The sequence below is a fragment of the Tribolium castaneum genome, chromosome 3, assembly GCF_031307605.1.
Source record: "Tribolium castaneum strain GA2 chromosome 3, icTriCast1.1, whole genome shotgun sequence".
NCBI lineage: Eukaryota > Metazoa > Arthropoda > Insecta > Coleoptera > Tenebrionidae > Tribolium > Tribolium castaneum.
The window spans coordinates 19,688,604-19,703,859 of NC_087396.1; the positions used below are offsets into that span (position 1 = coordinate 19,688,604).

The 15,256-nt window shown below is 35.4% G+C and overlaps 1 protein-coding gene across 5 annotated transcripts in view; it reads left to right on the forward strand.

Annotated features, from left to right (window-relative positions):
• LOC103312836 (hemicentin-2) overlaps positions 1–15,256 on the forward strand; it is a 159,429-nt gene that overhangs the window by 109,078 nt on the left and 35,095 nt on the right. For all 5 annotated transcript variants that reach the window (XM_015981523.2, XM_015981525.2, XM_015981522.2 and 2 more), the window contains one exon: positions 3,560–3,644. In XM_015981523.2, the coding sequence (XP_015837009.1) occupies positions 3,569–3,644 (76 nt within the window). In that variant the 5' untranslated portion in view covers positions 3,560–3,568. The remainder of the gene's footprint in view (positions 1–3,559; positions 3,645–15,256) is intronic.

A 15,256-nucleotide genomic window follows, 5' to 3' on the forward strand; every position in this document is an offset into this window, starting at 1 on the left:
AGATAACGTCAGATATAATGAGTTGAGAATTTTATTAAGCCACTGATAATCCTAGACTTCACAGGATCGAAACAAAAACCGTAACTCAGTTTCAGCGAAAACTTTGCAGTTTCAAGCTTGATCAACAAATACTTATTAACACAATAAAAAAATCTATAATTAATTCGTTTTGGCTTTTTATTCCAAATATGCAGAAATAAAAGCCAACGTTAGCTAGACAATAATTTTCAGTTTTCAGAGACATGAATTTTTAAAGCTACGTTTTTATTAGTTCAATTTTAAAATATTACCATATCGCCGATCTAAATCAGAATTTTCTACCACTTTTCAGGTCAGGGCTACTAATGCGCCACCTTATATCTCAATTATAATTTCACTTTTTTGTTAAAATGTAAACTATTTTATCAGTAGAGTTATGTGTGAATTTGCATTAAATTTATGCACAAGCGTTCCATTTCCACTGCACTTGCTGATAACCAGTGAAACGAAATTGCCAAAACTGGCAAGACTTTCTGGGTTGGCCAACACAGAATATTGAACCCCAATCTGATTATTACGTCTGTTACAATCATGCACCGATTAGATCAACCTAATTTGATTTGCGACTATAACAGCGCCACATTGCAATTAAACTTGCATAAAATAATGTGTAAACACTTTAATTAATCTGTATGTATAGTTACAGCAACCAAATCGTCAAACTGTTTGTTTGGCAATTTAACGAACTCAACAACTTTATCGGTTTTTAAATGCCAACGAAAACAAAATATCTAAAGCAGAAGCAAAGGCTAGATTTGAAGCGAAATTAAATTAATGCAGATTGTAGGCAGTTTCGGAGTCGTTTAGCCATTAAGTAGATTAACCTGAAAACGTCTGTAGGACTCGTCCTGAGCTTATCGAATTATTTTTTATAGCTCCTACCTTTACAATACCTCACCGCTCCGCCATACAGCCAATGAATAATTTATCAAGCAGTCAAAACAAAAAGTCACGGTATTGATTGCGTTTTCAAAGTGCAAAACTAAAACAAAATTTAGCAAAGGGGGAATGTTTCGCTAAAAACGAAATAGTCAAGTTCTATCCATAACGCAGCAGCAGCACCATCTGCATATCAGTTCACGCTCTATTGGTCCGATTACTTTATGCATTATGTATCTGGCACGACTACCTCCATCTCTTTTGCCGAAAACTGGTTGACGAGATATGAAACACCAGCGGGGAAATAGCCGTGACTGCTAATGCCAATTCGGATCGCAATTATCCTCATTATGATCGCGTTCCGGTCTTGAAAAACGGCCGAACCACAGGTTAAAATGTAATAGCAACCGACCATTAGGCGGGCTTCGATTCTTCTATTTGTTTTCGATGCGAGCCCGGATAATGGAAGGTATTGATGCATAATGCATAGGATATGATTCAATATTCGCTTCATTATCAAAAATAGCCGACGCCAACAGACCCGGCATTATTTCAGAATTTAACGAGAATTGCTCGTTACCAACCTGGCGGTTGAGAGATTTTCACTAAAATTACACTCACACGGCTTAAAATCAAGAAACAATTTGTCACGTACGGCTTTGTACCACTGTCATAATTTTTTATTAAAGACACAATTTTCTTTTTGTTCCAATACTCAGAGCTGCAGTGATGGAATAAAATATGCACGTAATTATTACAACAAAGTGAGTTTTCATATTGTTGTTTGTTTATTAAGCCATTAATTTATATAATCATCCATCACGTGTTCAAACTGACATCGGCCATTTATCACCTTCCACCCTGTTGTCCTAGATGGACACAACTACAGAAACATCATTTACATGTACTTGATAAATAATTACGCACTGGGCTTCTAATTTATTGCAACATTATGTCCTATTGACAGGAGTTACAAAAAGGTAAATAATTAACGTGTTGGGTCCAAACCGCTCTAGCCCGGCGCCTCCACCATTTGTGCTAGCTAGCGTTGTCGCAAAATAGTTGCGATATAACAGACAATAGGTACTCGGTGAGGCAATTTTTGGCTCAGAAACCTCCATAATCATAACGAACTGCTATTTACTGTAAATAGCTTTCAGAAAGTTGGACCCTCGTCAGCTGTTCCTCTTGAGGTGAAAAACCGCAAGTTAGCTTCACAAACCGCCATTCATATTATTGCCGTAGGCTCTAGCGTAATCAACACTACAAGGCAAACATTTCTGGTGCTCGACAACACATTTTGTAAAGCTTCGTCGACGACTATACAGCGAAAGTTAAATTGTCGAACCATTACGTGTTAGTAAAATAAAACTTAATGAGGGAAAATTTTAAAAGAAAACTTTCGTAATGTCGATGCGACTTTTACCTAATTGCATTTAAGGAAACAATGACACTCATTATTAAAAAGACGAAAGCGGGAATCATAAAACTAATATTGTAATTAAATTTCATTGTTACACGGTTTATTCTAATCGTAAAACGTGCAAATAAACTTTTATCGTCAAAGCTATTACTAAAGTAATTCTCATTATCCAAATTTAATCTAACGTTACAGACGTCAGGCAAGTTTTTACATTTTCCACTATTTGAAAAAATTATTTGATTGAGTGCTGAGTGCTTAACGAAAGTAATAAACTAAAAACCTGGAGGTAGTTCTGCGAACTATAGCAGTGTCATCAAAAACTAAACTGCAAACGATGTAAAAACATTTAAATTGCAAACTTTCTCATACAGGGAAAGCTGGAAGCAAGTTATGTCATGAATATTGAACACTGTTAGCACCATGTGCAAAATAGTCCACAATCACCCATTTATTTGAACAACGAAATTCAATTTTAGTTTATGTGACCCTCACATGTAATGCTTAATGATTATTGAACATATGATTCTCTTAGGTACCATCAGTATGTAATGGTAAACTTCACAAAACCCAAAGAACTATTGTAACTATTACCACAGATTAATTATCCTTTTTTCTCTAAAAATTATTAAAAAACATAAGAAATCAGTTATGCTTGAAAAAGTAAATTGTAACATTAAAAAATCAAGACTGACGTTGTATTTCCGGTCTTCCCACAATTTCAAAGTAATAATCCCAAATATTGTATACAAGCTTTCAGTGATTTTGAAAGCACTACTTGCCATTGCTTGTGACTATTGAGTACTTTAATTACAACCAGTTTATTAAATAGCTTTTATATTTCGCTGATCAATTAATCAATAATCCGATTAATAAATTAATATGGACACAAAAGCCTATGTTGCTGTCACTTTACGACCACTTCAATATTTATATCCAATATTATGGCGGCGCTATTAGGAAAAATGTACTTAAAGATTTATAACTGGCACGCAACCACTTCCAATAATAATTAATAACAGGGAAAGTACGAGTATCATTAAATTATTTCAAGAACTCTGTTATTAACCTTAATCTACTTATGTAAATACTCGCTATACACAAAACAATTTAATCCACTTAGCACAGGGATGTTAAAATTGTAAAATCTATATTTAATAATGACCGCAAACAATGTTTCCGTATTTTGGCGTAATTTACTAATGATTTTGTTGTTTTCAGGCCGCCGCCATGTTGGCCGATTACTGGCGTCTCCTCCTGCTGCTATGGATTCCCCCAATTCTGCTAGCCACTTCAATGGAAATAAGTAAGTATGAAATCAAACACACAAAAACAAACATATTAGAAGGCAAGGGACTTGTTGATGGTAAGAAAATTCTGAAGTATAAGTGAGCAAACACTCGAGAAATATTGACTAGCTGCTGCAGTCCTTGAGGAAGACAAGAGGATAATTCCAGAGACAAAGCCGAATATTGGCGGAAGTTCCTAAATTCCGACACCACACTGTCATAATATGCGTAACACACGTTCTCCAGCCGAGGACGAGAATTTATGGAGCAGTACATTGTTCGTTCGGCGGAGTGAAACTGTTTTTAATTTAAGTCGGGGCGGTTTAATTAATTTTATTGCGGCTAAGGGGGGCCCAAGTAGCCGGTAATAAGGTAAAGTAATAAGTACGGACAATTTTCTGGAGCTTCGCGCTTTAATATCGCGGCATTTAGGGCTAAATAGTGGCCTCTTTATCTCTAGTATGGCAGTGTGTCAAGCAGGAACTCCCCCAGGTCTCATATACATAAAAATATTCGTATTTATCCGGCACGGCAGCTGCATATCTCCGTTATTAATTCCTACAATAACCATAGACAAATTGCCTTGGACCCAAGCTGCCGTATTTTTATCTAAATGTGCGCCGAAATTTCAGCCATGATCAAGGGAAGTTTAACCTAATAACTCTCCATTATTCATTCCAAGGATCCTTTCTTCCCCAAATTCCAAGATCAAGAAGAGATGAATTTTTTCAATTAACTTCCATATAACTGAGCAGCCCATCGCAATAAAACATATTACGAGTAGCCCGCTTTATTAATGTTTCTCTCCGACACTTCAAAGACTCGAATCCATGTTTGCCTTAAATATTAAGGTCTTGTGTCAACAGGCGCGACCTTGTAAATAATCCAATCGCGCATCTTTAAGAGGCAGAATAACGATGATTTAAGGCTTGGAGGGCAAAACGTGATACGTGGAAAAAATAATAAAAAGATTAAGGTCAGCGGAGTTTTTACACAAAGCTCATGCATACACTGTTTGATCAGACAAGAAATAGCAAATATATTTCAGTGAAAGCAGCATGAATGTTTTGACGTCTTTATATAAAATATAAAACGAGTACGTGTTTGGGGTGCAGAGAGTGGACTGCTGGCAAAGGGGCGCACGTAAGAACCCGTTTAATCTTCGTCCGTCTAGCTCAACTAGAGCCGGATGCAATTTAAATTGGGAAAGTTCGAGCTTACATTTTTACTCGAATCTCCGAGATTCGTTAGGCGTCGGTTAAATTCATTTAAATTTTACATCTCGCAGATGATAGTTTAATCTCTACAAAGAAACGTAAAGATTAAGGAAATGAATTTAGAACAAGGAGATGACATTTAATGCAAAGAAATTAATGGAGACGCAACGACGATTCATTTTTCACGTTTTTATACTGTCGAAGGGATTTTTACGCCTCTTCGAACGACTCATCGTTATGCATAGCCGAAAAATGCTAATGTGGGGTTCCTATTCAAATTTTCTGCAAATAAAGCCTTCACCAGCTCGTTATTTGGGCAATAATTATAACGAACCAGTTTTGTTACAATATGTTAATGTAGCTCTGATTTTATTGTTTCGGGAAATTGCAAGCGCTGTGCCCGACCCGTCCAAGTTATTAATTAAAAGACAACAAAACAAATTCGATTCTAAACAAATATTTCAATTTCAATTCCAAATATTAACAATTCAGCGCCGGTATTTATAAACACACATCCAAGGGGCGCCAGCATCATTATACTCACTCTATTTTTAAAATAAACCCAAATTATCTCAAATTAAATTAATTTATTAAGTGCAGGCCCATGTATGCAACAATCTAGAATAATATTTTTGACAGATCACTCTGGTAAATGTGGCACCTTTATTGCAAACATGCTTTTAGCGTAGGTAACAAAAAGTTGCATTTCAGCTGCGAATATGGAAATCAAAACCCATTTAACTTTTTAATGCACATTCGCGGAAGATATTCAGAGAGCACATAAGTATTCATATCTCCTGCCCCCGAGCTTAGAAGTTAGGCTACTTCTAAATTGAAAACATTTTATCTATTCTGCTCGATACACACTCCACTCAGATGAGTGACGATTATTTGGAATTTTGCAGCTTCTCACACCGTCGAAGTTTTTATTTGATTTAATTTTTAAGGCGCATTCGCTCCAAACCCAATTTGAACTTCCAGTGCTTTGTACAATTTGACTCTATGAAACTTTCGGAAAAAAAGGTTATTTCTTTCACCCACTGCAAACAAATTATCGATTCGCGCGACAAATTCGCTAATTGGATAAAGTCATAGAACAGTTCGCTCAAATAAATTGTTTTGCGTGATATGGTAAAGGTGTATTTAGCGAATTCTGACTCCTGGCAATTCTCTCCTGCCGCTTGATTGATTCTAACAATTACTCAGCGACCTCAGCCATAATTACCAAATGAACGCGACGGTAACACTCTCACGCACGCGTTGGTGTATTTTTAAATGTCCACACATCAATTTTATGGGGCATTAAATTTCTCGCGTCGGAATAAATCGGCAAGTATTATTGCAAGCGAATTCGCCATCACTCACTTCATTTTTATCGGGATTTAAACTCGGAAATGAATATGGCAAATTGGGAAAAAAATAGTTAACCGACGTCAATCGATCGAAATGTCTAGTCACGACAAGACCCCTTTTGAGCTAAATTTATTATTAAAGCAGCAAAACGTACAAGAAATTGAGAACCGATTTGAAATTAAATACGAGAGCTTTAGTGTCGAAACGTTCGAAGAGATTGAAGAACCGGATCCCGAGTGCCTCACTAATGAAAAAACTAACTTGGCTTTAACCCTAACAAAGTGGCAAATCGAAGAGAACTGCTGCTATTCCAAGCACAAAGCGACCTGGGACGAATATGAGGCGCTGAAAAAGAGCATGGAGTGCATGTACCACTACTTCACGTGCGTCAAGCTCACGGCCAAAGCCACGAAAGAAATGGCAGACGTGGTGGTGAATTTGAGAGGAGGAAGTAGCGAAGTTTTTCACGAAATCGAAAACGACCGTTTCGAGGAACAAGTCCTGGAGCTGATCCACAACAGCGAGGTGCAGACCAGCTGGGACGAATTCGAGCGCTGTAAGAGGAACTACGACATAGCCACGAAGAATTTCAAAATATTGCTAGAAATCATCGATTTCAGCTGGGAGGACTTGAATAAGTTGAAAAGGCAGTACGACGACGTTTTCTTAAGCTATCAACACGCACAATCTGAGGTGGAGCGGCAGTTGCCCGCATTGCTCGCAAAGATGAAAGTGATATTTCACAACGGCTTGGGTTTGTTAGGGACTAACGTAGGAGAATTTATCAAATGTACCACTGGTCTGTGTGACCTGATCCAGAATCCCACTGATCAATTAGACAATAAAGAAGGCAGTAGCAATTAATTTCAGTTTGTGCGTTATTCCCGATTTAAGAGCAGTGTTAATATTTAATTTAACTTGAATAATCGAAGTTGACAGAGAGGAGGCAAGAATATTACCGCACGTAAAGTTTCAAATACGCTGTCGACCACCACTGCTGCAAAACTGAAACATTACGTTGGAAAGTTTACGTTGATCTTGCTGTTTGCACTGTGTGGCATGTTCTGCTGCGGTCGAACAAAACCCGGCAACAGTATTGCATCGTAAACTTTTTAATTAGACTAGCTACCAGTTTTATTAAAAATTCAAAGTAATTAGGTCTATCAATTAAAGTTTTTACCGGAAACAGCGTTGCTTGTAATTTAAGAACTAGTTGTGTGACTAAATTAAATTCATACTCGTTCAAAAGGCTAAAAGCGCAGCTAAAAGGTTTTTTCATGTGCACATTGCTCCAAGTGAGTGTTTTCATCAACAATCTAATTTGCTGCGTGTAATCAAACTAAAAATTACCCATTCATTTCTTATATCGTATGAAAATTAATGTAAATAAACTAGTAATAAATTTAGGGTGGATTTTACAATTGTCCTGAGAATAAATTTTGAAAAATACATGTTTGTAACAATTGTAACCATAGTAATTATTATTATAATTATTGAAAAATCCACCCTTAAGCATGTTAATAGTTATTTAATTAACTAGTTTGTTATGAAGGCAATTAACTAACAAAACTGTTTAGAGCACGAACGAGAGATAGCGAGTGAGTGCCTTTAATAGTTGAGTTTATTAATCGACCATTAATGCACGAGTTTATTACAATATTTTTTTTTTAAACGTAGTCTTTTTTTTGTGACAAAATTAGAAATTAATTTCAAATCAAAACCCATTTTATTTTTTCATCGCATCGATAAAGATGAGGCCTTCATCCTTTGTTTGTCCTTGAGGTAGACCATTTCTAAATTTTTCAACACTTTCCATTCTTAAATTTGGAAAATTTTAATATTAATAATATTATTATAAATAACGAAAAATAATTATTAAAGTGTATGTTAGTCGTCATTGTTTTTTTTTATTTGTATGAGAATAACTGATTGTTTATACATCCTTTTTTCAATAAAATAATTCATTAATATCAAAATTAATAAACGGTCAACGAAAAAGTTCTTTAAGCGAATACAAGCAAACGTTGTAGTAATTGAAGTTTCTACAAATAAATCATCAAAATGAGGCATTTATTTTTAATGAGAGAACTGTCAGGTAATTGATTTTATCTACCTAGTGTCAATAATTGTAGCACTAGTGTGCTAAAATAAAACTCAGAATCAGGTACAAAGGTATATAACCCTAAAATAAATTATTATTTGGCCTTATGATAGACACAAAACAATTTAAATAAAATTGTTGCAATGCTCACAAATGGGCTGTAATTGACGCAAGTCTGTTATTTTTTAAATAAAAACTCTACTACATTGGCGGCACATCGAGCTTCAAACTAGATATAGAAATTATATTGTGGCTATTTAGGCGACGAAAAAAATTGTTGACGAAATAATGAATGCGTGTGTGTGGCTGTTTTAACGTGTGTTGAGTTCCCTTCAATTTTTCACATAATGTCAGATATAAACCTTATCCACATTCGCAATGATCGATGTTGACGCAAGTCTTTACGGTTAATCATCAGTCACGCTTGTTAAGGCATTTAAAGCATTTTTACAGTAAAGTTGATGTGGATAATCTATCACGTTCCCACAATACAGAACTTGCGTCACATCAGAAACCGCGTTTAAGCCTTGATGTCGCCATGAAAAAGTATTTCCTGGCGGAAAAAATACATTTGCATCGGGAACTGTTATAAAAAGACGTCAGAGTTGAAAATTATTTGCCAGATTGAAGTTTGCAACAAAGTAAAAATATAGTGGTTTCGCATTTATCGCTTTCTGAGTTGTCGGCTTCGAACTGAAAGTAGTCCTAATAAGGCTGTTCGGAGGAAAACCCCATTTTGGTAATAACTTTTCGAACAAATAAGGACTTTTACAGTGTAGAGAATAAGTAAAGACAATACGAACTGGAAGTTTGCATCTCATTTCGTAGGCTAATGTCGCAAAATCCCGCGTAATTCCGGAACTTCTCTTTGTCTGGATACAATGAAATCGTTTCCATGGAGCACTTTCTTTTTTGCATTGTACGTATAAGGATTTACTGAGTACCTTGTATAATTGGAATGATTCATTCACATAACAAAACATACTGACTCGCTCCTTTACGGGTTCAAAAACGACTTCAAAAGATTTTCGTTTTGCACACAGATGCTCGCCCCATTCGCTTAAAACAAATACATTTTCTTTGGGTTACTCCATATCTCATAAGTCGTCGCCAACGGTATTAAAAAGTTACCGATCTCGGTAAATTTGTTTCTTTGCAAAGACTTAATTCCAGGCAAAGTTTCATCTGAAAGACGGATTAAAAAAGCACCCTGCGAAAATAAATAATTCCCCATGGGATGAAATACGTAATCCGTACTTAACAATTGCCGGCGGTTTGAAAGCAGAAAAATAAATACATCAGTCCTAAATCAATAATCCGACATTTATACAAAAGATGAGTTGTCGACGAACTCGCAAGGGTTAAAAGACTTTTAATAAAATGGACCACACTTGAAGCTATGATCAAAATAAACGATATGGCACGGGTCGTTTAAGGAAATTCCTTACTTACAACTGGAATAGAGCCAACGCATGAGCAACAATTTACTATGTACACAAAATTTGCTCAACTTTTTCGCTTTGAGGGGACTTGTCTCGCTTAATCTCTCCATCACATTTTTCGTTTCAAGTAGACGCTGCTTAACATTGCATTTTACTAAGCCACTTGTAATTTTGAAGATTGCGAACACCACTCAACACCAAGTTTCAAAGCTATTCAACAACCGCGGAACGAACCCATTTTTGTGGCAACTGCTCAAAACATTCGTCCGGCTGTTGGCACATATTGCGATTTTTCATCCCGAGAGATAAATGAAACAAGACGGAGTCCTTGACCTGTTCATGCTAGCGCAAAATGCGAAAACTACAAACAATTTAATTTATTTTTTCCCAAATCAAATGTCAAAGATTTTTAATTGGCTTTACTAGAACGTTCAGTAATCACTACCATTTTCCTTTGTCCACTGTGGACTCGCTGATTGAGCGTCTGTATGACCTACTTTACGCCAGTTAAAGTTTTCCCTTTGAAATTCGCTGCGAAATAAAAAATAAAACATAATTTGGACGACAGGATTGTTTGGCCCCTTTCAGTGCAAACTACCTGAAAATCTATGCATGTAGCCCTTGGGATCTTGAATTGTCACTAGGAGCCCACGCTCGATTAATAGCTACGTAATAATTCAACACAAAGACCCCCATTTCATCAGACTTGTCCATTTCGTTAATTTACTTAAATGAGTATAGTTACGTTATTTTGAGTAGTAAATTAAATTCTACAGTTCTGAAACAACGTAACATGTTTATGCAACAGGCAACAAAGATCGTGTTAAAACTAACAACAAACCAGCCTAAAGGTTATCTGACAATCTTATATTGGAAACACAATTTGCGATCGGTGCGAGAAAACAATTACGCCAACATTTTAGACTCATAACGGAGTTGCTGTTGGTAATAAAAGATGAAAGCAACCATTCTGTAATCATATTATTTTAGGTTTAGTTTTCAAACTTTGTCTAACGTTAATAACTTTATAAAGTCAAACGTCAAATATTGGACAATATGAAACTTTAATAACTTTCCATTAAAAAGTTTCCCGGATATGTGAAATTTAAAAGAATTTTGTTCAACAATGTCGGACCAAATACAAAGTCACGTTAATGAATTAAATAAACAAATTATTTGTATTTCCAAAAAATTAAATTGTTTAATGCGTTGATGAATAAGTAAACGCCCAGTTTGTTTTATTAATAAAATAATTATTTGCCGCAATATGCAGTATTACGGAATAAACGATTTTTGAACAATGGCAATTGGTTGGAATTTATTTCGCCCGGCGCATCCACCAAAATTGCACTGTGGTTATTAAGTAGTATGACTAGTTTATCAGTTAAAAATACACATGATAAACGTTTGTATTAGTAATATGTGCTCTAGTGTTTAGAAATTATTAATCTGAATATTATTTATTCCCTGTACAAATCTGCATCATTTCGATTATGTTGCAAAATTATCACATTGCAAACATGAATATTCTCATCCGGTCATAATCCAAGCCAAATTAATACTTCAAACGGACAACGGTGACTATTTAGCTTAACGTTATTGTTCCTAGCGGACTGTGCTTACACAATCGCTTCAATATTGAAAAACAGGTATTTTTACATAAACGTTGAACTAGTTTGACGAAATCAATTTTCTCCTTCTTTGTTCGTTACAACATATTGTCAGTTTTTTAAATTGTTTGTGAATAGCAGCCTTCATTCGATAATAGCATTGTACTAAAACTTTAGTACTCGATACACGTAGATGAGTAGAAGCTGATTGCACGTTCAACTTTCAGAGTTCCGATGGTGGATCATAACTTCGTTAATAGTTGTTTTAAAAGTTACACGCTCTTAACGATGGCTTTATTTTTAAAACGAAACAAACACGAGTTCTCTTATTCGCTCGCTGTTTGCCTAACATCGATTCCGCACTCGTCAGCAAATAATATCAATACACTGGTAATTCAATTTATTATTAAAACATGCCATAACAGCACATGTTGCAAATAATCAGCAATAACTTCAATTTATTGTTACGTTTGTCAGGAGCAATAGTTGTAATTTATTACAAATGTTTATTGCCAGCGCTTGAATAGAATTTTTAATTAACTATTCATAATTCCACATTATTATGAACAAACGCTCGGCTCTTTGAATCATCCAGTTTTTACATAACCCTTCTTTATCTCCGTAATTCAGTGCACTATGAAACAATTTTCTGTCGTTATGAAAAGTTTGGAATTACAGCTTTGAAAACGCGGTGAACTAATTAACTGATCCGGAATAAGCTAACAGAAATAAACATTTGTTAGTAATGTTCAAAGGATGAAAGCAAAACTTTACTGAAGTGACAACCGCAAAAATATGATGCACAAATGTGTTCCAAAAGTACGAAATAAACTCTGACATTTGCAGCGCAAATTCGAACATGCAGAGACAGTTTATGTATAAATAATTCTATCTAGGGTAACCAAATCACCTTTAATTGTATTCAGTTCAATCCAACCGCAACAAATTCAGACATTTATAGCAATCCGATTTTGCATGAATGCGAAATTATTCCGCAATTTGAAAACACAAGTATTAAATACCGCGCTCCGCTCATAATTTTATAAAACACTTTCATTAAATTCTCGTAATTTACTTATTAGAATTTTGATTTCCTTCAGACGTTTTAAGCCTCTTATATTTGCCAACTCTTCGACATGGTCAGTTGTATGCTGGCGCTGCAACTTTTGAACTTTTACCGAACTGTGGAAGCCTTTTCTCTTATTTTTGTTACAAGAGATATTAAAGTTTGTTTAGTCCGCCAGACATGACGTTCTGAGTTTGTTTAATCCTCACTTCAAGACTTCTTAAGTTGAGTTTTGTACTTTTAAACCCATTTACGTTATCCGCTCAAACACCTGTCATCTTCAAATGTAAACTTTAAAAATGATAACTTAAGCTGACTTTGTGGTATCGCATTTCGGAGTTGTGTGAAGGAAAATTAGACAACAGTTTGAGGCAAAGCCCGAAATAAAATAAAAATAATCACGCGTCCTCCTTGCTGGCTTAAACCCATAACGTTAAAATTACTTTTTCATCACTTGGCGCTAATGTCGTCGGTGTTAACTGTCGTCGCGTGTAAACCGACTCTGAATTGGCTACATTTGTTACACTTTGCTAACTGTAGCAAAAGCGGCAGCTGTTGAAATAAAAATAAATAATACAAGTGTGTTTTTGTTTAATTCAGTGAGTTTTTTCAATTTATAACACGCTTTCAAGTGCTTATCACCGCCGACCGTACATTTTTAATTACCGGATTGCAAACGTTGCAGGATATTGTAACATAAAGGGTTGCAGTTAATCCCGACAGTTTAAAAAAGGGTTTACGTTAATTAAATTCACGCCGCAATCGATGGATGTTTATTCTTGCATTCTCCGTCCGAGGAAAATTTATTAGAAGCAGCAGACAGCTTCGGCGATTTGTTTTTGAGGGAATTCGTCAATTTTGGATGAAATAAAACTCCTCAATCGCATCTAAAGCATTTAGAGATAATCTTGCCTTTGTTGGCAAACAGTGAGAAGTTCGATATCATCTTACAGCACAATGTGACAAGGAGCCTGAAAGTTATTGATATATATTTGGATGTGCACTTCAACGAGCACATTCGAGAAAAAGTCGTGTTATCTTTATTGGACTTTTGCCACTGAGTGCGTCCTTGCAAAGGAATCAAAACAATCTTTTGTAGTCAATCATTTTCCCGCACAAAAATTACTCGCGTAAACGAATAAAAATTGCCGAAATTAATGTCGGATCGGATGCCACCACCGGAAAACAATTTATAGTTCCCCTTTTGAAATATCAGTTTTAATTAGAGGAAATGCAACATGCAGCCAAGTTTCGGAAATTGCAAAAATGTGATTTTCACAAGCAATTAATTTGAAACCTGATGGACTCCACAGCTCCACGCCGCCAAAACTTTTAAAGTATTTTAATTAAAAGTATATTTTTATTGTGGGGCATTAAATTCCCCTAATAACGGCACTGTGCAAAAAAATCCAATTACTACGCCAGCAAATGACATAAGGAAAATATTCCAAAGATCAGTGCAAATAATTCCAATTAATTAATTTCCAGCTGGATGCGTTTATAACGGAGCAAAAACTCACTTCATTGGAAATCTGGAAACAACCCTTATTTTTTGCAGTCAGTCGTAAATATGAAACTTTTCATTAAACTACAAACTTGAAATGAGGGGAAGACGCGAAAAACTAGAAGAAAATCGTTACCTGCTTCTACTTTTATGAAATTTTTACATAATTAACTATGTAAGTTTGTTTCCTTGTCGGTTTATTTAACAATTTATTATTGTGGAAAATAAATCCATAAAACGAAATTTACTGTTTTCTTGCACTCATGTCGCTGAATCTTCCTCCAGTTTCCTACATATTATGCAAACGTATGTTTCATGTAGTGGTCTCATAGGTACAAAAATAATAATAACACAAAGCGATACAAAGCGGTCGTTTACAATAAACGTTTTTGATTACCTTTTGTAAGCATGTTTGCTCAGCATTTAAGCTGGACGTCACAGTAAAGAAAATTTGCTTCCTAGAAGCATTGTTATAGTATAACATAAATGTTAAAATCAACACACTTTGTGGAACATTCAGCTGTGTGTCAACACGAATATAATTCTCCAAGGTTCTGAGGTCATTTACATAAAAGGATAAAATCTCAAGTGAGCTTCTCAAATAGATTAATTTTGAGCGAAATAAGCAAAAAATAAATGTTAGTTTTCAATTTAAAATGAATTAAAGCCAAATAAGTAAGCCACTAGTTGACATATTGGTTTTATCCGCAGTAATTTCCGCAATTTGCTTTAACGAATCGCCCTCCACTGTATATTTTTCCGCGTCTGATTTGGAACGTATTCATTGCATTTTTTGGTCATCGCTCAAAGTATTACTTTAGCAGTCTTTAATTAAAGAGTTACTACTTGTAAGAACTTTCTCGGAGCTGATGCAAAAATAAAAGACAACAGACTCGACTAGCAGTTATAAAAAGTTTGAAATTTTTCTTCCCAGAAGAGAAGTTTATTGTTGGATGTCTTCTACATAGTTTCACAATTAATAAAACTTTCCGAAGCGGTGTTTCCACCGTTGAGTGTATTACTAAACTCGCAAAGCTATGCTTAGGCTTTGTTAGGTCCTGGAATGTTTCATACAGGTAAAAACTCGTGACAATCTGAAAGGAATGCATTTTTCAGCGGAAAATAAAGGCCAAAGCTGTCGCAGTGTTTACACAAGTGAATACACAAAAGCAGAAGTCTCCAGTCCGCTTTTTATATCTTTGTTAAGTTCGACAGACTCTTATCGATTGCGAAGTTTAGTCTCTTTGGTGCCATAGCGCTCACCCTGTGGCTAAGTATTCCCTTCATTATAAAATTTCCATACCTATAACGCAAAAAGTTCTCTAATGGTCCCTTA